This window comes from Micromys minutus (assembly GCF_963924665.1).
Source record: "Micromys minutus genome assembly, chromosome: 1".
NCBI classification, from domain to species: Eukaryota; Metazoa; Chordata; class Mammalia; order Rodentia; family Muridae; genus Micromys; species Micromys minutus.
Window position 1 is genome coordinate 196,807,127 of NC_137969.1, and position 26,402 is coordinate 196,833,528.

At 36.9% G+C, this 26,402-nt stretch overlaps 1 protein-coding gene across 1 annotated transcript; it reads left to right on the forward strand.

Moving 5' to 3' along the window:
- Window positions 1-3,981: 3,981 nt before the first annotated feature.
- Window positions 3,982-26,184, forward strand: G2E3 (G2/M-phase specific E3 ubiquitin protein ligase; the record flags this gene model as incomplete). Its single annotated transcript, XM_080912252.1, has 14 exons — window positions 3,982-4,033; window positions 6,085-6,182; window positions 6,300-6,401; window positions 7,201-7,325; window positions 8,452-8,617; window positions 9,514-9,620; window positions 10,367-10,483; window positions 12,629-12,753; window positions 12,859-12,988; window positions 14,747-15,048; window positions 17,313-17,494; window positions 18,384-18,556; window positions 23,879-24,069; window positions 25,892-26,184. The coding sequence occupies exons 1-14, from the start codon at window positions 3,997-3,999 to the stop codon at window positions 26,182-26,184; spliced, it is 2,148 nt and encodes a 715-aa protein (XP_080768378.1). The 5' UTR covers window positions 3,982-3,996.
- Window positions 26,185-26,402: the final 218 nt, after the last annotated feature.

A 26,402-nucleotide genomic window follows, 5' to 3' on the forward strand; every position in this document is an offset into this window, starting at 1 on the left:
TAACTAGATTTAACTAAAAAATTATTTAGTTTGTCTAATTGTGTGTGCACGTGTGTGCACATGCTTTATGATCAGAGGCATTGTCCAGTATGTAGGGACCAAGAGAACCTGTTTTCCCAGGGATTGTCATTTGTGAGAGTCAGCTTTTTCCTTCTACTCTCTTGGTTCCAGGAGTCAAATGCAAATTTTCAGGCTTGGTGGCAGGTCCCTTTTACCAGCTGAGCCATCTTAATAAAATGTGAGCCTAAAATAAAACATTTTGCAAATAGTACTTTCTGTCTCATTCTTAAGTCTCCAGCTGCTATTTTGTAAAAATTTCCAGGGTCTTCCAATTTTATTCAATATATGATTTGGACTTCAGCTTTTTTTAAAGTCCTTTGCCACCTAGCTTCAGACAGTCCAAACCAAAGTGATAGGCCAGTCTTTGTTCATATTCATGACATTAGCCGTTTTATACACATTTTCTCACTTAAGCCTGGCAACATTTTTATTATCCGTATATTAAGATGAACTGGAGTACCAAAATGTTTAATATTTAATAATCTTTAAAATGTGTTTTTTAAGTTTGAATGCTATTTGTGAAAATGAGTGATGTACAGGGTATGATTAATTAGTGAGTGAGAACTAAAAAGCAGAACAGTTTTCTGCTCATTCACTTAGAACTGAAGACCGTCCTATCTTGCCTCATTCTTTTCTGTAAAAAAGTCTGTCCTGTAATGTTGGGCCATCCTTCTGAAGCCCAGTGTGGGTGGGATGATCTGTGGAGCAGACTGTACCATCAGACACCACTGAGATGGCACACCTTTTTGAATTAAGATTGTATATTTAGCACAGGCCCAGAACTAGATAATTCACAGGATTTTCTCTTGAATTTTGGAGTTGGAATACTACAAGATTTTGGAATCCAAGGTCAGAGGTGTGTGTGTGTGTGTGTGTGTGTGTGTGTGTGTGTGTGTGTTTTAGGATGACACTAGAATTGTGAACAGTGGGTATAGTGATCCATCATGTAGATACTGCATATGTCGATTCTGTTGGGGATCACATATATAAAATTCTGTACATATTGACAGCTTGTTTAGTTTTCCTTTTAATTTAAAAGGTATCACTATAAAATTCATCTGCTAATTCATTTTGCAAGCAGTACACATAATCTAAGGGGTATGAGTAAATTCATTTTGGTGATGATATTCTGTTGTACAGATGTGCAAGAGTGTTTAAATCTATTCATCTTCTAATGCATATATTTAGATCACTGGGATTTTAGCCATCACAGAAAAACTACTTGGACACTTGTGTGCAGTGAATATGCTTTCATCCAGTGTATGATAGAAATACATCTAACTTTTTCTAGGTAAGATTCACATGAAATTAACCACTGTAAATATATTGTTCACTGATAGTACATTTATAACATAAATCCATCACCTCTGCCTAACTGAAAATAAAGCCACAGCAAAAAAAATAAGGTAGCTAAAGTTTCAGTCTGTTCCCTAATGAGCCTCCCATTTCATAGATGACTGATTTAATGTCTCCTTTTTTTCATCTCAAATTATATTAATTTTTGATTTCTATTTTGGCTACTTTAGCTCAGAGTGTCAGTCATATTTTAAATTAAATCATTTCTTGAGTCTTTCTTGTGTTAATTTTGTTCTGTCCCTTATTTCTGGCTGCTGCTTTGGCACTTGGTCTCTGTTTTTCTAAGTCTTTGAAATGCATCATTGAGTTCTCTCTGGTTTTGATAATGTAAGCATCATAGCCATGACCTTTCCTCTGTGTTTTTACTATTTCTTTTTAGGGACTAGAAACTCCCACAGGTCTCAAACCATTGAGCTAAAGCCAGTCCTGCTTTTACTGTTAAAGGCTCAGATAGGTTACATTTCCTTTTTCACTTGATTGTAATTTTTTAATGTAAGTTTTTAAGTTTTTTTCAAGTTCATCAGTGATCTAGTAATTTAAGAATATATTGTTAATGTTTCATAATTTATGATTTCCGTTGACTTCTAGTTATGATCTGATCTAAATACAGGAAATTATTTTTTTATGGGTTTTTGTACTCTTTGAGTCTTTCTTAAACATAATCTGGTATTTGTTATACACAAAATTAAAGAAGCTAATTGTTCACCATCTTACCTTTGAAATTTTTCTTGTTTTAAAGCTTTGTTAATGTAGATGAATGTTTTACCTGCATGTATGTTTGCCGTATGCATGCCTGGTGCCTTGGTTACCTGGCACTGGAGTTAGAGATGGTCGTAAGCCACCATGTGTTAGGAACTAAACTCTGGCTCTTTGGCAAGAGCAGTGCCCTTATCTGTTCAGCCATCTCTCCATCCATCTAGCAAATCTTAACTCATGTTAACGGTTTTCTTGTCTGCTTTTTCTAGAAATGTACTTTTAGTTTTTGAGACAGGATCTCACTATTGCAGTCTTGGCTGGCTTGAAGTTCACTGTGCAGATGAGCCTAGCCATGGACTCGAAGAATCAATTCCCCCACCCCCTTACCTCTTGAGTGCTGTTACAAAAGACATCCACCACACTCAGCCAAGATGTACTTTTACAATTTATATATCAGATCTGTGAACCACTTTTTGGTTTCCAATATATTTCTGAATCTGTTTAAATCTTTTAGTTATTTTGTTGCTGCTTCTATTTTTGTTAATTTTTTTTTTCTGGTGTTAGGAATCCAGGGTACCCTGAATACTAAACAGGCCTTTTAGCAGGGCTGTGCCTCAGCTCCCTCTTCTGTTTCTTATTCTGCTGTCTTCACTGAGTTGTGTCTTTTAAGCATCCTGAATGTAAATCTTTTGTCAGATACATTCTGTAAATGTTTTTTTTTCCTTGTGCATCTTTCTTCCTTTACCGGGATTAAAACTAGTTTTTCTCTTAGAACATTAATGCTATTGATGTAGTTTTCCTGTATGGAAGTCAGTGTTTATTTTTTCCTCTCAGACAAGTCATTTCTATAGCATTTATTGCATAGACTGTCAATTCTGGAGTTTAATTACCATGATTTCTTTGTTGGATCGCCATTAGGCAGAGTGGGAAGGAATGTGGCTTACTTTGTTTCATTATCATCTATTACCACCTCCAAATCACCCCTGAAACTTGGTTTAAAATAAAACAAAAGTCATCATTGTATCTATGGATCAAGAGTTAGGGACCACCTCAGGGCTTCTCTGAAGTTAGAAGTCTAGATGGGCAACATGTGCTTATGTCATAAAGCTCATGTCTAAAGGAGAGGCCTGCATTCTATCCTGAGCAGACTCTTCATGAAGCATCTTGGAAGTTCTTGTCACCTGGCAACAAGCTTCTAGACACAAGAGAGCAAGGAGGGAGTAACTGACTTCTTAAGACATGGCGGTACATTGAGCACTGCTGAGCAAGAGGACCAGTGCACCAGGCACCACAGAAATTCATCGTGTCCTGTTGTAAAGGGCATTAAAGCAGGAGTCACAGTGCAACCTATGATGCAGGGTTTTTCCTTCCTAAATAGTGAGCAGATCTTCAAATTAGATACAGAGTGCTTTGTTTTATACAGGAGTTGTAGTTCTGGACAAACACTGTCCTAACATAGCAAAGGGAAGGAAGAAAAGGGAAAGATGTTTAATAGGTATTAGTTTGTATGTTGATGTAATTATAAAGGGATTTTATTTTTATTGGTTTTTGTTTTCTTTCAACCAATACCTTCATATTCATCGAGAAATGTAGGAGTCTAGGCATTTCTTTGTTGTGTAGGACTTTTTGGTGTACTGCAGGGCATCCCATAATCTTAATATATTTAAGTGTTTTAATAGATTCTTTCCAGTATCTTCAAATCTAGGTTCTTCACTCTACTTGAACTATCACTTGTTCAAAAAGTGAGGAAGCTAACTATTGTACTATAGTATGGAATGATTATATATTATTTGATTATAATCATATACTGACTAAATTTAATAAAATGGTTAATTTGAGATTTTTTAATTAAGATATCAACATGTTCTTATTTTTCCTAGTAAAATGAATGAAAATAAACCTGATAATTCACAAAGTCTTGGTAAGTTACTTAATTTAAAGTATTTTTATTATAATAAAATTCATTTAGAATGCTATCCACGCAACAAGAATGAGTATTCTGATGCATGCTTAATTAATATGTTCTATTAAATTACAATGATTATCTTAATTTCCACAAACTAAATCTGCTGATAGAAGACATTTTGCCAAATTTATTATTCTGTATTTTATATGATTTATCAGATATACTTTGAATCTGAATAAACTGTTTAATTTTTTAAATTTTTTTTCTTTGATAAATGAGGACAATATAAGCAGTAGACAAAAGACTAATATGAAAAGGGAAATTTACAATTTCCCCTGGGATTACATAGTTTTATAAATAGAATCTGTAGACTTGCTACCATGAGTGATGAAGAATCTAAATTATTACTGTATACTTGTATACACTACTCCTCCATTTAGGTTTCGTGGGCTTTTAATTTGTTTTGTTTTGAGACGGTCGGTCTTAATATGTTTTTTCTGACTAGCAAATGTAATGTACTCACTATATAGACCAGACCAGCCTTGAACTCAGAAATTCACCTAATTGTCCCCCACTTGTGCTGGGATCACAGGTGTGTGCCACCATGTCTGTGCCCAGCGAGCTCTCTCTTTTAGAGATCAGATCTCATTGAATCTTGAGCTCCTCCATTTGAGTCTACTGGCTAGGAGAGGATGCAAGTTTCTGTCTAGTTGGCACAGGAATTATAGACATTCATAATTGAGTCTACCTTTTTAAATAAGTGCTACAGATTCAAACTCTGGTCCTGATGCTTGTGTGACAAACCTTATGCCAACTACCTTACTATTCTTTTGACAGCCATTTTTATTGTATCTGTTGACTCTACCTTGTTTTGAACAAGGAACTTTGCTACTACCAACTCCTCTACCCCACGTACCTTTGTCTTGCATTGTTATGCCTCCTGATTACATCAACAATGCCAGGAGTTGGGGAATGTTGGTGACTTATGTAATACCATTGTACATTTGCTGAATGTATGTATTCTTACTCCAACTTACTTAATTTCCCTCCAGGTTAATGCCTCTAGTCTTTACTTATATCAGTGTGCTGAATAGGAAACAGTATTTGCTGTAGTAAAAAGTAATTTTAACAGTAAATGTAATGAATTGGAATAGTTTAATGAATTTAAAATAGTCTGCTATAAAAATTAAAAAGTAGTCTGTTATAAAGATGAGTACTTGGCCTGGAGTATCTTGTGCCTTCAGGGCCCTTTATTGACTCAGGGCCTTTTAATGTATCAGGTATAAATGCACCTCAAGATCCTCCATCAGTCAATTTGTTTTTCTTGTATTTCTATGAGCTTGGTTCTGTCTATGGGTGCACACTTGACCCCTGTGTACTTCAATACATGTGTGAACTTTTAAACCCTTACTCCTGTATAGAGCCATTTTCCCAAGTTCTAAACCAGGTTTGTTTGTTTCTTTGTTGGCCTATCAGCTGCTTCCCTTGACTTTTATTTACAGCTACTGTTTGTGTTTAACCCTAAGAGAATTCTGATACTGGTAAAACAAACAGGCATTTGACTTCATCCCATAGGGAGCTACCACATAGGTGAAAACATAATCACATTTATTTGGGAATGAGGTCTGTGTTACTTCCTTTTAGAATAGCAGTCTATAACCACAGACATGAACCAACCAAGGCCGTCTAGACCAAACTGAGCTGGAGATATGCAGCAGTGGGTAAATACTTGTCATGCTGGTCTCAATGCTTGAGTTCACACCTTCAGAATTCACATAAAGTTGGGCATGGTAACACATGGGTATAATCCTAGTGTTTTGCACGGAGGTGTGAGGCATAGACTGAACACTCCTGAGAAGCTCGTGAATCAGTTAGCCCGAGGTATACATCAGCATTTGACAGAACAAGGGAGTACTGAAACACCTGCGGTGTCTTCTGACCTCTGTGTGTACCATGGCAACTGTTCACATGTGGATACTTGTGCACATGCACATACATATCAGAGAAGCAGTAAACCTATACATTTTGTAATTTTAAATTTCCTTTTTTTTTTTTTTTGCTATTAGTTTGTGTTTTCTGCCGAAAAAGTGATGACTGTCCCAATAAATACGGAGAAAAGAAAACGTGTGAAAAATGGAATTTCAGTGTCCACTACTACTGTTTGGTAAGTCAGGGGGTGTGAACTGCCTCTTAATTGGTCATGAAAAATAGTAGTGTATACATTTGTTAATTCCAACCTCTTTTCTCGGAGTGTATTTTCTAATTCAGAATATATTCATAGCTAATGTCAAGTGGAATTTGGCAGAGAGGTAAAGAAGAAGAAGGAGTTTATGGCTTCCTAATAGAAGACATCAGGAAGGAGGTCCATAGAGCTTCCAAACTGGTAAGTACCTGTTTATTATTATGCTGAGCACCACAGGTGCTGCTAGTGCTGCCTTGTGAAGTTTCTTCTGTCAGTCCCTGGATCAGAAAGAAATTTATGACTGTAGTGTCTTATTCTGATGATATTTTTACCAAATGTAATAAAGTTTTTTTTTAAGAGTTATTTATTTTATTTATATGAGTATACTGTAGCTGTCCTCAGACACACCAGAAGAGGGCATCAGATTCCATTACAGATGGTTGTGAGCCACCATGTGGTTGCTGGGAATTAAAAGTCAAGACCTCAAAAGAACAGTCAGTGCTCTTAACTGCTAAGCAAGTCTCGATCCGCAGTGTATTTTCTCTTTCATTTCCACGATAGAGCCTTTTTTTTTGAGGGAAGGTTCTCAAGACAGAAACCCAGGGATGAAATGGAGACTGGAAGAGTGAAAACAGCATCTGGCTTGCTACCCATGGCTTGCTCAGCCTGCTTTCCTGTTCAGCCCAGGACCAGCAGCGGCCCAGCCACAGTAGGTGGTGATCCCACACACCAGTCACTGGTGGTGAAGATGCCCCCAGACTTACCTACAGGCCAGTCTGATGGAGGCATTTTCTTAAACTCAGCTCCTTTTCTCTGGCACTGTAAGACTGTCAAACTGACATAAAAAAGGAAAAATGTGCCCAACTCAGATCTTAAACCTTTGTCTTTCGGGTTAGAATACTATACCAATAATTTTGTCTCATTGTAAGGAACATTTGGTTTATCAAACTGTAGTACTGAAAGTTTTTATATTATATTCCTATTTTCATATTTCTTCTAGAAATGTACAATTTGCAAGAAGACTGGTGCTTCAATTGGATGTGTTGTACCCCAGTGTAAACGAAGTTATCACTTGCCTTGTGGACTGCAAAAAGAATGTATTTTCCAGTTCACTGGCAATTTTGCGTGAGTTATTTGACTGTTAATTAAGTATTAAATATGAGGAGCTTGAATGATGACTCAGCAGTTAAGAGCACTGGCTGCTCTTCCAGTAGACCCCAGCTTAGCTTCCAGTGTCCACCTGGCATCTGGAAACTGCCTGAAAGTTTTGTTCCAAGAGGTCCATCCAGCATCCTCTTCTGGCCTTTGTGGGCACCTGGCATCCAGTTGGTGCACAGATGTACATGCTGGCCAAATACTTTGTATACATTTAAGGAAATATTAACTTAAAAAGTTAAATATAAATATTGAAGAACGATGAGAAATGGCCCAAAGATATAGTTCCCATGTAAAATTACTTTTAACACTTGTACTAGATTTATACTTAAATATACAAGGTACATAAAGTGTGTATGAACGTGTACTTGTATATAATATTATATTCTATTATATATGATTTCCTCTGCAGTTAGTTCTATATGGTAAAGCTTGAGTTGCAATGTCTGAAATGGACCCCAAGATTATTATTCACATTCAAGTAGGATGAGCTTTTGATTTATATTTCTGTGAAACATTTTATATCTCATGGTTCAAATTGCCTTATAAACTTTGTTGAGTTAAAAAAAAAACATTTAATTTGCTATGGCATACATTCTGAGTACAGCCTCAAACATGAAGATTTTGTGGGTTTTGGCATTTGGTACCATGCGTATTTCTTGAGTCTTCATATTCCTATTTATATGATGGTTAAGCAAAATGAGGAAAAAACGAGCCTTAGAAATACAAAGGAAAGGAGGTAGATTAGGAACAGATTGTTACTTGCATATGACGTGTTACATGATATTGTTAAGTTCTTGTAAGTTAGGTGATACTGAATACAGTGGTGTGTACTCCCTGGGTAGGAGGGTAAATAGACTTTATTAGTAATTACTACAGTAGTATGGAGTAAAAGGATAAATAAACTTTATTAGTAACAAAATATCGATACTAGTCTGTGATTCTAAGTACTATAAAGTTTATGTTTCAGAGCATTTGACTTTCTTTGATTATAGAATGTTAGACTATAGGGCCCACATTTGTGAAACAGAAAAGAAGGTTAACTGAGTTGTGTTTTTCTATTCCTTATATATTTCTTAAACATTTCAATTTTTAGGTCATTTTGCTGGAAACATCGACCAGTTCAAGCAATTACATCTAATAAATATAGAGACTCTTTACCGTGTACTATCTGTTTGGAATTTGTTGAGCCTATTCCTACTTATAATGTATTACAAAGTCCCTGCTGTAAGAATGCTTGGTTTCATAGAGACTGTTTACAGGTAAGATAGCTTTTTAATCTTTGTCTCCATAATATAAAATCTGTTGCTTGTCAATTTTAATCTGGTGTCATATATTTCTCTTTTGGAGCCTGTTATATTCTCTGGAATTCTTTTCTCATGTCTTAATAAATATGTGTTCGCTTTGCTCAAAGAAACAGTATCACAAGAACCTTGGGTTCAGTGGTTGCTTTCTTACCCTTGGTTTAATACTTGCTGAATATAAGCAGCTAGACTACATATCCAATTTGATTGAATGTCTTTATTTAGAACATTCTTAAATATTTTGAAAGAAATCCCAATTATTTAGTATTGTATAGAAAGTGCTGTTAGACAAAACCAGACCAGATGAAAAGACTGACTTAAACCTCTGGCCTCCATCCACTTGCACACCCAGGAAGGCATACTTACACCACACACATGAATTACACTTTGACATAATTACTATAGTCGTACAAGATACCTGATTCTGAGCCAGAAGCAGCTGCTCCAGGCTCTAGGCTCCTGCCCTGAATTTCTTCCCTCAGTGATGACCTAGGACCTGTGAGACAAAAACAAACCCTTTTCTCCTACTGTGATGTTCATGAGTGTTTTCTCATAGTGACGGAAAGCAAACTAGGATAGTATTAAAGTTTGAGAAAGTAAATTGGTGACTACTGAAAAGGCAAGATCATGTATTCATGAGATGTCTTTTAAACTGAAGAACTGCCTTTGTTTAGGGTAGCTCTGCTTGTAGTTCTAAGAGCTATTGACACAGGAAATATTCTCGTGATACAGGAACGCAAAGAGCATGTTCAGTTGTTTAATTTACAACCTGATGAGAGATGCATTGCTAGTAATAGATTCTCTCTCTCTCTCTCTCTCTCTCTCTCTCTCTCTCTCTCTCTCTTTTGCTGTAGATTCAAGCAATAAATGCAGGAGTGTTTTTCTTTAGATGTACATTATGCAATAATACCGACATCTTTCAGAAAGAGATGCTGAGAATGGGAATTCATATTCCTGAAAAGTGAGTAACATTTGGCTCTTTGACCAAAATACATTAAAATGTAGTATTTACTAATATTAACAATAATCATTTATGTCTGATTGGTGATTGTGCCTAAGTAGCCATGTCATATTGGGTCACGTGCCTTCTCCCAGATGGCCAGCTTTTGGAGAAGGGGCACTCTGATGTCAGTATCTTGTTAGCGGATATGACTCAGTCAAGTCTAGTTCGGGGTGATTTGTATAGCATCTCCCAGTGATCTGCAGATGATCTAAGCTAGGCTAAATGTGTTGAAAATGGAAAATGATAATTTTAGTAAAGCCACAAGGAGAGAAATCCTGAGTAGTAATAGTAAACTTGAAAATAAAAACTGTATCCCAGTCCTTGAGCCGCCGAGGGTTTACAGGCCAGTCTGGGCTGGCAACTGAGTTCCAGGTTTGCTCAGGCTACATAGTGTTTAGGGTAGAAAGAAACACCAAACAAACATACTTAGTCCTAGCACTTGAGAAGCTGGAGAGAAACTTGAATTTGAAGCTAGCCTACAGTATAACAACAAAAATAGAACACTAGAAAAATGTAGGTCTTAGAAAGTTTGTTCAACTTCTCATTAGTATTCGAAAGTTCATTGTGAAATTGACTGTAAGATAAATTAACATACTGAATGTCTGTTCTAAAAAGATCAGTCTAAAAATGCAAAGTTGAATCCTTGTTTCCAGATTACCAATTCTGTTAAACCAAAGCACACTTCATATCTTATTTCATTATAGAGATGCATCCTGGGAATTAGAAGAAAATGCGTATCAAGAGCTGTTGCAGAGCCATGACCGCTGTGATGTTCGAAGATGTCGCTGCAAAAAAGGCCGAGACTACAATGAACCTAATAGGTATTTCTGCAAGTTGTATTATGTTTAGTTGTTCCTTCCTAAGGCTTAGCTAAGAATGTCAGTTTTCTAGTGAATTAGAGGATGCTTGAAGTTTGAACTTAAGATTAAGTGTGTTTATTAAGTGTGTATGTTACAGAGAATTTTTGTGGTCAGTATAGTAAGGTTTTTTGGTAACTTTTCATGAAGCTATTCTAAGTTGAGAGGGTGTTAGGTGTGAATTGCACACGCTCCTGTAACAATACACTGAAGATTGCAGGGCTGAAGTCCCAGAACTAGCTACTTAGAACTGACTTCTCAAGAGTGTCACCTGGAGAGGATGCAGGTAACTGTCTTGTCACTGTGTCCTTGTGGTTTTCTCTCGTTTGTGACCTATCACTCTCTAAAAATATGTTACTGTTCCTGTTCACATAATCTTCCTTGTGTAAGAGGCTTAAAGTGTAGGAGTTTTGTTTTTTCATAAAAAGTGGTTCTGACGTATTAAGCAGTGGATGTGAAGAATCTCTGAGCACTGGCCAGCTTATGAAGCGTCCCATATATCACAGGTCCCCTAATCTGCATCTACTATTTGATGTTACTATCATGATTTAACCTTTTGTCTTGGAACACAAACAGCTGTTACCGAGATGCTTGCTTTTATAATTGTACACTCTTCGTTCTAATGGTAAAAGACAGCTTAGTGTAGTAGTTGGAGCATGGGTCTAAAGGTAAACTGGGTGGGAAACCTTACTCTAAGGCATGCAGCAGTACATAAAGCTTAGGGAAATTAGTCCCTTATGATTAGGTTTTCTCCCCTTAAAGAATATATATAATAGTGCTTTTTTTTTCCCACTTTCAAAACTAAGAATCTTAAAGAAGGCCTCGTGTGTAATAAACATTTATTTTCACTGTCTTCTTCACCATTGCCAGTGGGCATAACTTGTAGCAGAGCGTCAGGCACCTGTACCCTATCCTTTCACACTCTCAGGAGATGCCCACACATGCAGGTGTTGGGAGAATATCCAGCGCATACTGCCACTGGTATTTTCACATGTTAAGGGGATGTATTTGTTTCTGTGTAAAGATTATGTACTCATTCTCACACACTGAACGAAGCTTCATGCCCAGTCCCTTTATGTGTGCTGGGTACTTTTATGTCACCTTGACATAAGCTAGTCCTCTGAGAGGAGAGAAACTCAACTGAGACAGTGCTTCCATAAGATTTAGCAGTAGGCATTTTTTAAAATTAGTGATTGATTTGGGAGGGGACAGTCCATGTTGGTGGGGCTCCTCTTGGACTGGTGCTCCTGGGTTCTATAAGAAGGCATGCTTATAAGCAAAATATGGGGAACAATCCAATAAGCAGCCCCTCCATGGCCTTAGCATCAGCTCCTGCCCTTAGGTTAGGTCTCTGCCGTGTGTTCTCTCAGTGGTGGGCCCATAAACACGTAGCTCCCCAAGTTACTTTTGATGATGATGTTTATCACAGCAGTAGAAACCCTAACGCGTGTTCCTGTATGGGAACGTATATGGATTGTCATATCATGGGCACAATGAGAGACAGAGAGGAGCAGGGATATGAATATGAGCCGGGAACAAACTCTAGATTGTGCTGCACTGCACAGCACCTGAAATGTCAGAGCAAAGGTTTTTGTTTGGTTTAGGATATACTTTGAACCTTGATAACACAGATCAGATTCTGCCTAAGACTTGATACTTCCATATCAGACATAGTGAACAGTAGTCTCTTTGTAAGTGTACTGCCACAAATGTAAAGGAAAATATTTTTCTGCTTATTATAAAAGCCTTTCTGATAAACTACTTTCTTTGTATATATGTGTATGTTCATGTTAGTTTAGGTTTTTAAGTTAAGGATATTTGTAAGGAGAGATTACAAACTTAAAGTGAGAGAAGATACTTTAGAGTCAGGTGTGGTGAGCACTTGGGAGAATGGCCAGCCTGGGTTGTATGGTGATTCCATGCCAACCTAGACTAAGTCAGTTAGTACTCCAAAGGGGGAAATGAAACATTGAATGTATAGTTTTTTTCCTTCCTTTAGTAGATTGGTTGTGGTTTAGGACAGAGGGTTGGACTTTAGACACAGCTAGTAATCTGAATATAATCCGGCACTAACAGAACACACATAAATACTTTTCTTTGTGTCCTCAGCAAATGGGAAGTACAGCGATGTCAGTGTTGTGGTTCCAGTGGAACACACCTCGCCTGTTCTTCACTACAGTCTTGGGAACAAAACTGGGAGTGTTTGGACTGTAGAAGAATTATCTATACTTCAGGTAATAGTTTGTAATTTTGAATAAAGTTGTTTTTGTTCAAATGCATGTTGTTGAAATGTTTTGCCTATGTTTCTATTGAGCTAACTTGGAGATTTAAATACATAGATTTCCAAAAGGCCCGCAAACACCCATTAGCCAACTCTACTTATGTGACAGTTACTGACTGCTTGTTGGAAGAGTCATCACCTAAGCTCCCCAGACAGTCAACTGTAGCCCAGCCTAAAGAACTAAAGAGGTATGTATTTCAAATTTTAGAAAAACGTAAAAATCACTTTGAAGAAAGTTATGACTTCAAATGTCACTCACACATAGGCTAGTGGCTGATGATGCAGTTGTTTATAAGAATGATTTTTCAAACTGTAGGACCCAACGTTGGATGCATGAAGTCTGGAAACGGTGGGAGGAAATAAAATAGCTGGGAGTGGTCACACAGCTGCAGTTTGAATTGGAGACCAGCCTGAAACATGAGGATCTGTGTCATAAAGGAAGGGAGGAGGAGTGAAGGGAGGGAGCAGGGGGACGGGAAACAGCAAAGTATCAGGCTACATTAATCAATTGGATGATTTTCTTCTACACCGAGTCATAATCTAAAATAATTTTAAAGATATAAACATCATGAAAAAATCTTTACGACATTACTTGATTCCAGACTAAAGCAAGACAGCCCTATTTTAACACAAACATTGCTTTTTTATGGTATAACCATTGCTTGCTTTATATAAAGTCAGTACCAGGAACCTTAAATGTCAGCTCTTTCCCTTTAGAAACTCAAGGCTCATCTGTAAATATTATTGTACTTATTTCTACTTTCAAAGGTTCTAAACTAAGTAATTCTTGTAACCATGCATAAACATTTAAACAAAACTAGAATTAAATTTTGTTTTACCAGGTATGTTTTTGTAGTTAGGATTTTTAACTTTGCATAACAAAAAAAATGTTGGACTCTTACTTTGCACTGTAGAAAAATTAACTGCGCATGAAGTTCTTTGTTGTAAAAAACCTTTAAAAGACAAAAAAGGGAATTTTTTTGAAAATACTTGATAATTCTGTTTGCAAAAAAGTAGAATTTTATATAGCAAAAATAGTGAATTACTAATTCAACTGAAAAACGTCTTATAATTGTTAAAAGTAATTTTATATTAAAATGATTCATTGCCTATACAGTTTGAAAATAGTCTTATATTTAGGTTTGCAAAGATGTTCACTAGAGAAACTTGACTGCTTGTTTCTGTTTCAATGCCCAGTCATCTGCTTGAAGAGCAACATTGACATTCTGAAGGAACAGGAAGGCAACTGTTACTATAAATGTCTGCAGGGCTGGGGCAGGACAGTGTAACAGAAAGATGCTCATGTTCAACATCGACTTCATTACTTGTACCTGCAGGTGGAAAACCTGAGGCAGGGAAAAGCTAACTAATGTGACTCAGGGATATTAGCACACAGAGCTTCTTCTGATTGTGCAGAAGGGCTAAGGGGCTCAAGGATGTGTATTTGTTGTTTTGTTTGTTTTTTAAAGATTTATTTATTTCATATTCGTGAGTATGCTGTCGCTGTCTTCAGACACACCAGAAGAGGACACCAGATCTCATTACAGGTGGTTGTGAGCCACCACGTGGTTGCTGGGAATTGAACTGAGGACCTCTGGAAGAGCAGTCAGTGTTCTTCACCCCTGAGACATCTTCATTATAGATAATTGTTTTCATTATTGGCAAGGAAGCAAGAATTCAAACTTTATTCTGTTAAATCTGAGTCCACATTAGACATTCAAATAATCTTCATCATTGCTGCAAATGATCATAAGTTGGTAGATAGCTATGGGGGAATTTAAAAGTAGATAATCAGATAAATGTTTTTGTTTTTGGTTCCAGTATTATAAAGAGTCTCTTTGGAAACTTAAAAATGGAACCAAACAAACCTACAACTTTTAATGTTCTATACCTGCTGTTTCACATAGACTCCTTTAATGTTCTTTATTCAAATCTGTATTTTATAGGCAAGGCAACAAATTTAGGAGAGACATTTCAACAATATTGATAGAGCTAGAATTTCAAATTAAAAGAAAAGCTAAGACATTAATCATCAACAAAGCCAATGTGTGGAGAAGTGCCTTAGAACAATTCCAGAAGTATAACCCTTCATACGCCATTGAAGTAGTGTATGTTAATGGCACTGGTAAGGATGGAAACCAGCATCCTGGATCAAAGCAGGAATTTCTGAGTCACTTAATGCATCATCTTGAGAATTCATCAGTGTTTGAAGGGTCCTTGGCAAAGAACTTGTCTCTAAATTCTCAAGGTAATTGTTTTTATTATTATACACACTGAAGGTAGCATGTGTCGCCAAAACCAACATACTTGGTTTGAATATTCTTTAGGTGTGTGTGTGTATATATATATATATGTGTGTGTGTGTATATATATATGTGTGTGTGTATATATATACACACATATAGTTTACATTTGTCGATGAATGAGAATTTGGTACTTTTAAGAATGAAGACTGAAGTCTATCTGGGTTTGGAGAAGTGACTTAGTGGTTAGGAATGTTTGCTTTGCTTGAAACGACCCAAGTTCAGTTTGTAGTGCCCACATTAAGTAGCTCACAACTCCAACTCAGGGCATCAAACTTTTGTGCCCTCCTTGGCCCCTAAACACTTATCCATACACAGTTTAATTATGCAGATTCATAATTACAATATACTACAGCAGTATGCTTAATGACTTCATAATTAAGTATGTTTATTTAGACTGTATATTCTTGAATTTCATTTGACTTGCATCAACAGGTGAAATAAATAGTTATTTGGCCTCTTCTTGTTCATTCTTTTTAGATTTTTGAGACAGGGTTTCTCTGTAAACTCTGGCTGACCTGGAGCTTGCTCTGTAGACCAGGCTAGTCTTGAACTTAAGAGGTCAGCCCACCTCTGCTTCCAAAGTGGGATTGAAGGCATGCAACATGTCTAGCCTTTGTTCATTATAATTAATTACTTTGTGCTTTTTTACAACATGGAATTTATGTTAAATTTGTTTTGTGGTTTATGTCTTAACTTTTAAAAATGCACTAAGTCTCAGGAATGAGAGGCAAGTGTGGGGCTACTGCTCTGGAGTTAAGACTTTTACACAGACTTGGTATACAGAGTTTTCTTTGAACTATTTCATATGAGCCTTTCTGTCTTAAGGTTAAGATGTGTTTTGGTTGAGAATCTTAAAAACAATGGGTAACTCATCATTTCTTCGTAGGAGTTTTTCCTTACAAGGGAATGGACAAAGAATAAGATTTCTTACATTTTAATTTCTTCCTTTATCATTGCCTGAAGCCTTTTTTTTTTTTCTATTTATATACAACTTAGTTCTACCCCTCTCTCTAATACTTTCCCAAATAATTAGTTTTTACTCAAGGTAGCTTTGGCATAGTGAGTCGGTAGCACAGAAATGTAAGTTATAAAACTTGAATTTAAGTCTGTTTTTATCTGTCTAGTAGCTCTCACTTTCATGATGAATTACTCTCCCTGGATATAGGTTTGTTTTTTGTTTTTGTTTTTTGTTTTTTTTTTTTTTGTTTTTTAAGCTACAAAAAAGATTATTCATGAAGATATAATATTCTAAATGTTACTCGTTGTTTTGAATAGCTAGTGTAATTATAAGAACATTTACATAGCTTTCTTACTCATAGTTATTGCTAAAGCATTTTTAATAACTTTTTTAAAGTATTTAAAGCTATGAGTGTGGTATGGTAGCATATAGTGTTGAGTAAATCTCCCTTTTTGTAAGATAATAATATATAACAATAACCTTAAAAATGTTCATATGCTTTGATTCATTAATTCCATATGTATGAACAGATCTGCTCAGATCATGTATTTGATTGAGCCAGAATGTATAAACTGATACGATCGCGACATCATGTCTCACAGTTACATATGTCACAGAACCTGGATAGCCAGTAGGAAAGTTGCTTTGTACTGTAGTACATTCTAGACTAATGCAGCCAGTGGCTGTGGGTTTAAACCTGTTTGAATAAATTTAGAAAATTTTACAGTATAGTACTTAGGAAAAATCAGAATATAACAGCTGTGTGTATATTTACTCAATAACAGACAAAAGTAAGCCTGGGTCTGTACACTTACTATGATACAATTAATTATAATCACATTTTAAAAGACGGTTTTATGTGAATAAGTGTTTAGTTTGTATGTGTTTATGCACTACTTGTGTGCCTGGTGCCCACAGAGATAGAAAGGATCATCTACAGATGATTATGAGCTACTGTGTGGGGGCTGGGAACAGAACCCATGTCCTCTGCTAATTGTTAACCAGCCCCTGGTCATAGATCATTTCTTTTTCCAGAGATTCACATTTTGTTCTACTTTTTTCGGTCATTCCTATTTAAGTGGGATGCTTTAAAATAGATTTCTAGGGAAGGTCTATGTACAGGATGTGAGCTTCTTAGGGTTATTTTACAAATGTTTAGATTTTTTAAGTTACTTTCTAGCTGTATATATATGTCTTCATTTTGAATTATCTTTGTTTTAAATAGTTTATTTTTATTTGTACTTACAGCTGTGAAAGAGAATCTTTACTATGAAGCTGGCAAAATACTCGCCATTTCTTTAGTTCATGGTGGTCCTTCTCCGGGTTTCTTTTCTGAAACCTTGTTTAACTGCCTTGCTTATGGACCAGAAAATACTCTACCTACTTTGGCTGATGTTTCAGACCTTGATGTAGCACAGATTTTAATCAAGGTAAGAAACATTCTTGTTCGTTAAAATATAAATTATATTCTAGTTTTATTTTAGTATAAGTGATAAATTTGTTAATATATAACCAAACAGTTCAAAACCAGTTCAGAAACCAATATAGTTGGGCATGGGTGAACACGCCTATATAACTGTCACCGATTTAAGGCTTCTAGGCTAACCTGGGCTACATAGTGAGACCTGTGTTAAAAACAACAACCAAGAAGAAACATACAAGTCAGATGCTAGAGTTGAGCATTATGCTATATTTTAGAGTGGGGACTAGCCAGTTACAGTCTGTAGGATTTGCTGGGTGTGGTATGTCTTCCTGCTCTGGTGCATATGTAGATGCCAGACAGGAACCTGTGGGAATTCCTTTTTTTTTTTTTTAATCATGTAGTTTCTAGGATGTAAAATGGACATCTCTTATACATTTCTTGGCATAATTTTATTCTACCCTATTTTGCTAAAGAATTGAATATAGGGCTGGAAATATAGTTCAGTAGGTAAGTGTGCATACAGTGATTTGGAGTGGTGCTGAATGCCTTTAACACTTAGATGGCAGACACAGGTGGCTCCTATAAATTCATGGTTAGCTTGGTCTGCATAGAGAATTCCAGGCCAGCCAAGGAACTGTGTTGTTAAGACTCTCAAAAATTGAGATAGTACTGCTTTTGGCAGTAGATCCAAATTTGATCCCAGCATGCATACATAGCTCCGTATCCTCTGCAGGCACCTGCACTCACTCACAAGTGCCTGGAGAGCACACACACACACACATCATGTACGCAAACACAATTTTTTAATTTTATAAAATTGAATGTACGATGTGTATCATTTATATTGTAGTCGCTGAGAATAAATGGGTAATGTGAGCATATTTTTCCTGTTACAGATAGATACTGCAGCTAATTTAAACATTTTAAAGTCAGTAATAAATGAATACAACAACTACCTGGAGTTTATTGGGTGTCTAAGACTAATGACAACATTAAGTGATAAGTACATATTGATAAAAGACATCCTTTTCTACCATGTAATTAAGAGAGTCAAAGGACCTTTTGAGAGGTAAGTTGTTTATTTCTATGTTAAAGATTCAATTAAATTACATATATTTATTTGGTAATATATATAAATGTGTAGTTTCAGAGAATGTTAAGGCTATTTAAAATAACACTTTAAATGTTAATCTCTCCTAGATGGGCCCTGTTCTAATTCTGTCCAGAATTACAAGAAAGGGTTCCTCAGGAACAAAGAATCAGCACTCCAATTAGTAATGTTTTTTCCTAATCAGAACTCACTTTTGTAACCATTTGAACTACTGTCTACTCGTTCATGTAACCATTTAATTCATGGAACACCGGTTGTCTGCTGGGTAAATAGGAACGAACCATATAACCAAATCTATTTGGCTTTAGCTACTGTTTTTTGTTTTTTAAGACACAGGTTGTCCTCTAAGTCTTTACATAGATAAGAATGACTTTGAGCTGTATTTTGCCTTCTCTACTTCCCAGGTGCTAAAATGACAGATGCATGCTGTCACCTCTGGTCAGTAATCCCAAGTTAATCCTAATACTTAAGGATAATGTAGAATTATGGGGTAAGATAGTGGTTTTTAACCTTCCCGATGCTCCAAGAACCTTTAACACAGTTTTCCTCATGCTGTACTGACCCCAACCTTAAACTTACTTTGTTGCTTATCTGTAATTTTGCTACTGGAAATCATAATGTCAGTATCTGATATCTGACCCCTGTAAGGAGTCTTCTATCCATTGGTTAATAACCACTGGGCTAGAAAGATGGCTCCTCGGTCAAGAGCACGGGCTGCTGTTCTTGTCAAGGACCCAGGTTTGATTCCCAGTACTCCATGGCCTCTAAAACACATCTAGTGTCCTCTTCTGGCTCTGGACACTGTATTCACATGGTGCACAGACAGACATTTGAGCAAAGTTGGCCATACACATAAAAAGAAAGAGTGCAAAATAGTCACATGTTTGATTTATTCAACATTTTATATACAGTGGTCTCAGAACCAGTAAATAACATGCTGTCAAAATGAAGTTGCTTTTTTTTTCCTACAGAGATTCACAATCCTATTAAGATTAGTCTCTTGGAGTGTAGACTGAGGATTTCCTTTCAAGATTATTTTGTTTGTTTTTGTTTTGATTATGGTAAACTTGGACATGCTCCTGTTTTAAATGTGGAAAGTGAAGTAAGTTTCCAGCCTCATTACCTCTGTCTTTTGTCTCCTTATCATTTTGGTGTTTTTTCCCCCAGTTAGGTGTGTGCATGTGTACACATCTGTGTGCACAACACAGCCCAGAAGAGACAGTCAGGGTCCTCTGTCCATCTCTACCTACTCTTTTGAGGCAGAGTCTCTCCATGGACTTCTCTATTAGGCCTCCTCATGTGTCTATCCTCCCGGACTGGAGCTTTGGGCATGTGTAGTTGGCTTGGCTTGTTACATGGGTTCTAGGATCAGAACTCCATTCCTGGTGGTTGCATAACAAAGTTTTTAACCATTGAACCAACTTTTCAGCTCCTTGTCATTTTTCTTCATATTTAAAAATTTAAATAATAGCAAATAGATATATTTCATTATTTATTTCAGTATTTATTTTATTAAACATCATAGTGTCAGCTGTGTTCTGAAACTCATTTTGTCGACCGTGCTCCCTTGAACTTGGAGATCTGCCTTTCTCTCCCTTTGGAGTGCTGTCATAAGGCATGTGCCATTACACTTGGTTCCTTTGGTTCCTTTTTGTTTTATTTTTGTTTTTTGTTTTATAGCCTTTCAAGAATCCATTATTTTGATAAATCCCTTTGATTTTTTTTTTCCCCTACATAATCAGATTTGTGCTTATGGGCATTTGGATTTTTAACACTGTTGCTTAACATGTATCTTTTAAGTATATCCAAATATTTTCTAAGATTCTAAGACTACATATAATGAATACTACATAAAATTTTTAATTATAGTTAATATCCAGAATTCCAATACATTTTATTAGAAATGGGTTTCTAAATGAGATGGGTGTTTATATACTAAGTTTTCCTCCAGTACCTCATCTGCTCTGTAATAGGTTTTTCATTGCTAAGAATGTAAACTCATTGCCAAACACATTGGCTTTCTCTTCATGTCCATGAGTAGTCTAAATTGCCCCATTACGGTTCTTTAAATTAAAACCCAAATGATAAATGGGAGTCACATATCAAGACATGGAAGGGAAAAATACTCAAGACTAATTCCACCTTTTATGTAAAATATGGCCTAAACATATGAGAATTCCCAAGATAACCAGAAGCTAAGATAGCTTAGCCACTCTTCAGGGCAAGGGTGTCATGGGGCCTGGGTAAGAACAGAAGTGACTTTCTCTCTAGTGCAGAGGTGTAAGAGTCTCCTGACTGATGCTCTTTAGACTGAGGGAAGACTCCTGGAGCTTTGGAGCTCTGGGTTGATGGGAAAAGGACCCTGTGATTGAGATGGGCTTTCCTTTTTTCCTGAGTGTGTGTACGTGTATATCAGCATCTGCTGTAGTACCTGTGTAGAGGACTACCTCTTTTTTTTTTTTTTCAGAGGGTCCCTTTGGACTGAGATAACAAAAGTTCCCACAATATCCAAGGGTTTTTTGTGTGTGGACTCGGGATTGAGATCTCTCTCTCTCTCTCTCTCTCTCTCTCTCTCTCTCTCTCTCTCTCTCTCTCTCTCTCCCTCCCTCCCTCCCTCCCTCCCTCCCTCTCTGTCTGTCTGTCTGTCTCTCTCCCCCCCCCAATAGCTTGAAACAACAGATACTTGTTACCATAATTCTTGTGGATAGATGTCCAAAATTTAAGTGTGATAAAGCTTGAGGTTTTCTGAGACACTGAGGAAAAATTTTATTCTAGTATCTGACAGTTATGGATATCACTTGGTTTATGATTCTATGATTTTAATCTCTTGATTGTCATGCCCTTAGTTTCTGTAGATATGTCTGTCTTTGTTCCATTGGATTTAGAGCCAGCACTAGTAATCTAAACTGGATGATCTCATATCAAAATCTTTATCATTTATTCTGTCTGATGCTAGGGAACCGGCTGTGAGACCATCATGTAGCTTACTTTCCAGTCGTTCATGTTTTATTCTGGTACATTGCTGTGCCGCAGTATGGACAAGGAACTTGGAAGGTTTATCCCAATTGTCACATAAACTCATTATAAGTATTTTATAATAAAATGGTAGCCAGGGTAGACCAGGAATTTTCAATAAAGATTTCAGAATAGGGATTGGATAGGACTTTATTATTATGAAGGAAGGAGAAGAAGTTTGACCTCAAAATTTAGCTATACTGACTTTTGAATAATGAGTCCATTTTTAATATATGGTTCAGATTTGGTATTAATGTGATTGATTTTCTTTGGGGCCTCTTTAAGCCTTTATCTCCCACTACTGTTAAACTGGCAGTAGAGTTTCAGTTTAAACATAAAATCAATAACAATAAACAATAAAAACATTTAACCTCTCCTAGTGCATTTAGGTCAGGTCCTCTTGAAAAAGTCTGAGTAGGAAGAGAAATCAGCATAGCACCTTATCTGAGGAGTAGTGTTGAGAATCTAGTCTGATGAACAGAAATTATAACCTAATTCTATGCATATTATTGAGAATTTACATTTTTAAATACTTGTTTCTTCTGTTATGCGTTCTTGCTGATGTTTTAATTCATTAAATCTTTTAGACAAATTTGCTTTATAAATAGTTATTTTCTGTTATGTATATTAAAATACCTTCCTTTATTTTGTCTTTGCTAATTTCACATTTTTATGTGGCTAACTCTTATTTCTCCCTTACTATTATTAGATGAGTTTGCTTTAATGGAGTTGAAATTTTCACACGTACATTTTGTATTTTGATCATATCCACTTCCCACTAATCCCCTTAACTCCTCTGTGGAATCCCTAACGTAGCCTTCCTAACTCTATCCTTACCTGCTCTCTCTGTTTCCCCTTGGTCCAGTTACTGCTGCCAATAAGCACATGGCCATGGGGACATCTGCTGAAGCATTGGCAACCTAGTGAACCCCTCCTAAAAACTAGCTCTCCCTTCCCCATCTGTTAACAACTGAAAGTAGTTCCTCAACTAGTAGGGCATTGTAAGCCACTCTCCCCCATCCCTGCTGCAATTTTGAATCCAGTTCTTGTGAGTTCTTAAATACAACATCTATGTCATGTCCTGAGACAGATTTTATGATGCGTACTCCCATTTTCCAGCTCTTACATTCTTTTTGCCGCTTTTTCCCCTTGGCATGGGAGGTGGGTGGGTGATGGGGTGTAGGAGGATTAATAAAGGCATCCCATTTAGGGCTGAGCGCTTATTCTCAGTGCTTTGTCTAGGCGTGAGTCTTTGCTGTTCACTGAAAAAGTAAGCTCTGACCGAGGTTCAGAGCAACCCAGATCTATGCTCTAAACATAAATTTAGAAGACAGTTTGACAAAATGACTGGTTAGCAGAGTAAGAGTAGTTTCTTTGTAGAAGCTATCTGTGACATGGAGTTCTCTGATCTGCTTTATGGTACCATTCCTCCCTTCTGCAATATAAACCTCAAATCCAAAAAAGGCTTTTCACTATGGTACCAGTGAACACATCTGGCCTGGTTGGTTATTGGTGCATCCAGTTGTGATTGAGACTGGGAATAGCTTTTATCACTCAACACCTGCACAATACCTTTGGCACTATGCAAGCTGATCAGCAGTGAAGTAATGTTGGGCTGGAGATTGAGATTTCCTTGTTTCTGCAATCAAGGTTCATGGTGCATACATTCATCTGTAGGTTTTAACATATAGTTGGGTAGGCAGCCAAGAGCACTGGTAACTGTCTCTGTTTTACAGACCTCTGAGCCACCCTACTTACAAGGACTTTTACTAGGATTTCATTTATCAACCATGTGTATAAAGTTTGTCCAGTCATGTAACACAGTACTTACTACTTTCAATAAGATATAATTTTAAATCTAGAAAGGCAAATGATTATTTTCATAATTATCAATCCATTTGCTTGTTGATTTGGAAGTATATCCTAGTATTTTATCTCATATCTGAAAGCTTGTAATTTTTGTTGGGCTGTTTTGTTTTTGTTTGTTTGTTTGTTTTAATTGCTATTTATAAAATGCCAGGTAAGGGCTGGAGAGATGGCCCAGCGGTAGAGAGGACTGGCTGCCCTTTCAGAGCAATTCCCAGCAACCACCATATGGTGGCTCTCAACCATCAGTAATGAGATTTGGTGCTCTCTTTGGGTGTACAAGCAATAATTAGGCCCAGTACTATGTACATAATAAATAAATACATCTTTAAAAATGCCAGGTGAATTTGGTATAAAACACACATGTATGTATGTATGATTCCTATTTCTCTCTTCAAGTTTCAAACAGGGTCTGAAAACACTTGGTGTTTTAGAGAAAATTCAAACTTACCCAGAAGCATTTTATAACATCCTCTGTCATAAACCTGAGAAACTCTCTGCAAAAAACCTCAGTGATCTGTTCACAATCCACAAGTTACCGGACGTACAAACCTTGAGGTTTTGGAACAGTTATTTACAGGCTATAGAGAGTAAGTGAAGGTTTTTTAAAATTTTTGTCTATGGTTTTTGCTCTTGCTCTAAGAAGACTTAAATCTCTTACTGGTATTTACAGAGGAAACAAGCGTAAGATAAAAGTGATGAAAAGTTACTCACATCTTAACTACAGACACATCACCCAGCACACTCACACCATAACTACAGACACATCACCCAGCACACTCACACCATAACTACAGACACATTACTCAGCACACTCACACCATAACTACAGACACATTACCCAGCACACCCACACCATAACTACAGACACATCACCCAGCACACTCACACCATAACTACAGACACATCACCCAGCACACTCACACCATAACTACAGACACATCACCCAGCACACTCACACCATAACTACAGACACATCACCCAGCACACTCACACCATAACTACAGACACATCACCCAGCACACCCACACCATAACTACAGACACATCACCCAGCACACCCACACCATAACTACAGACACATCACCCAGCACACTCACACCATAACTACAGACACATCACCCAGCACACTCACACCATAACTACAGACACATCACCCAGCACACCCACACCATAACTACAGACACATCACCCAGTACACTCACACCATAACTACAGACACATCACCCAGCACACTCACACCATAACTACAGACACATCACCCAGCACACTCACACCATAACTACAGACACATCACCCAGCACACTCACACCATAACTACAGACACATCACCCAGCACACTCACACCATAACTACAGACACATCACTCAGCACACCCACACCATAACTACAGACACATCACCCAGCACACTCACATCTTAACTACAGACACATCACCCAGCACACTCACACCATAACTACAGACACATCACCCAGCACACTCACACCATAACTACAGACACATCACCCAGCACACTCACACCATAACTACAGACACATATCCTAGTACACTCACACCATAACTACAGACACATCACTCAGCACACTCACACCATAACTACAGACACATCACCCAGCACACCCACACCATAACTACAGACACATCACTCAGCACACTCACACCATAACTACAGACACATTACCCAGCACACTCACACCATAACTACAGACACATCACTCAGCACACTCACACCATAACTACAGACACATCACCCAGCACACCCACACCATAACTACAGACACATCACCCAGCACACCCACACCATAACTATAGACACATCACACAGCACACCCACATTATAACTACAGACACATATCCTAGTACACTCACACCATAACTACAGACACATCACACAGCACACCCACATTATAACTACAGACACATATCCTAGTACACTCAAATGCATATATAGTTTAAGATGGAAACATTTTTCTTATTAAAAGTAAAAACCTTTACATATGGGTGGTTGCAACAGCAGAGAGCCATGTTGAAGCTAATTTCTGTTATCTATTTCGGTTTAAATCAAACTGAATTATTCTGTATTAACCTTACTTAAATATTGCCTGTATTATTCCATTTTACAAAAGTGAAAATTTTATTTCCTATAAATTCTTGGTTTTTACCATTTATGTTGTTTGCCTTTATTAAGCTATCAGTAGTGATTCTGTAAAAGCAAGTTAACAGTAAATTGGTAGATGTTGAATATGCTGCTTAGCCCACCGTGTGTCTTAGTTTGTCCTAGATGGATGTCAGGATTTGTTGCTTCAGTAATCTCAGTCTAGTTAGAGCCTTTGCTGACAATGTATGTTTCTTGGATTTAACTGTCTTTTTTTTTTTTTTTTTTTTTTTTTTCTTCAATTGCTAACTTTTCAGGTGGTAAATCTTCAACAACAATGGAAGACATTCTTATTTTTGTAACCGGTTGTAGTTCCATCCCACCTACTGGATTTAAACCCTCTCCTTCAATTGAATTTCTACATGTGGATATTCCTGTTGCAAACAAATGCACTAACTGTTTAGTTCTTCCAGTCACCAACACATATGAAGAGTTCCAAGAAAACATGGATTTTGCCATAAGAGACACTCTAAACCTAGAAAAGGAAGAAAGGTCTCACTTATTACCTCGGACATCAAATATTTCTTCTGATGAAGAAATGCTTTTTTAAAGGCTGCTATTGATACCTATTTTTGTTATTCATCATTTTGTACATTCTGGCCAGCTTCTTGGCACAACAAAATTTATGACTTTTTCATAAAGGGATGGTTTGGCCTCTGAACCACTGAAGATTTGGTCCAGGCCTTCTAGTCATGTTTGGTGATAGCTTTCTATTACTGTGCTGCCTTAACTTTAATATGAATATTTCCTATTACTGTGCTTCCTTGA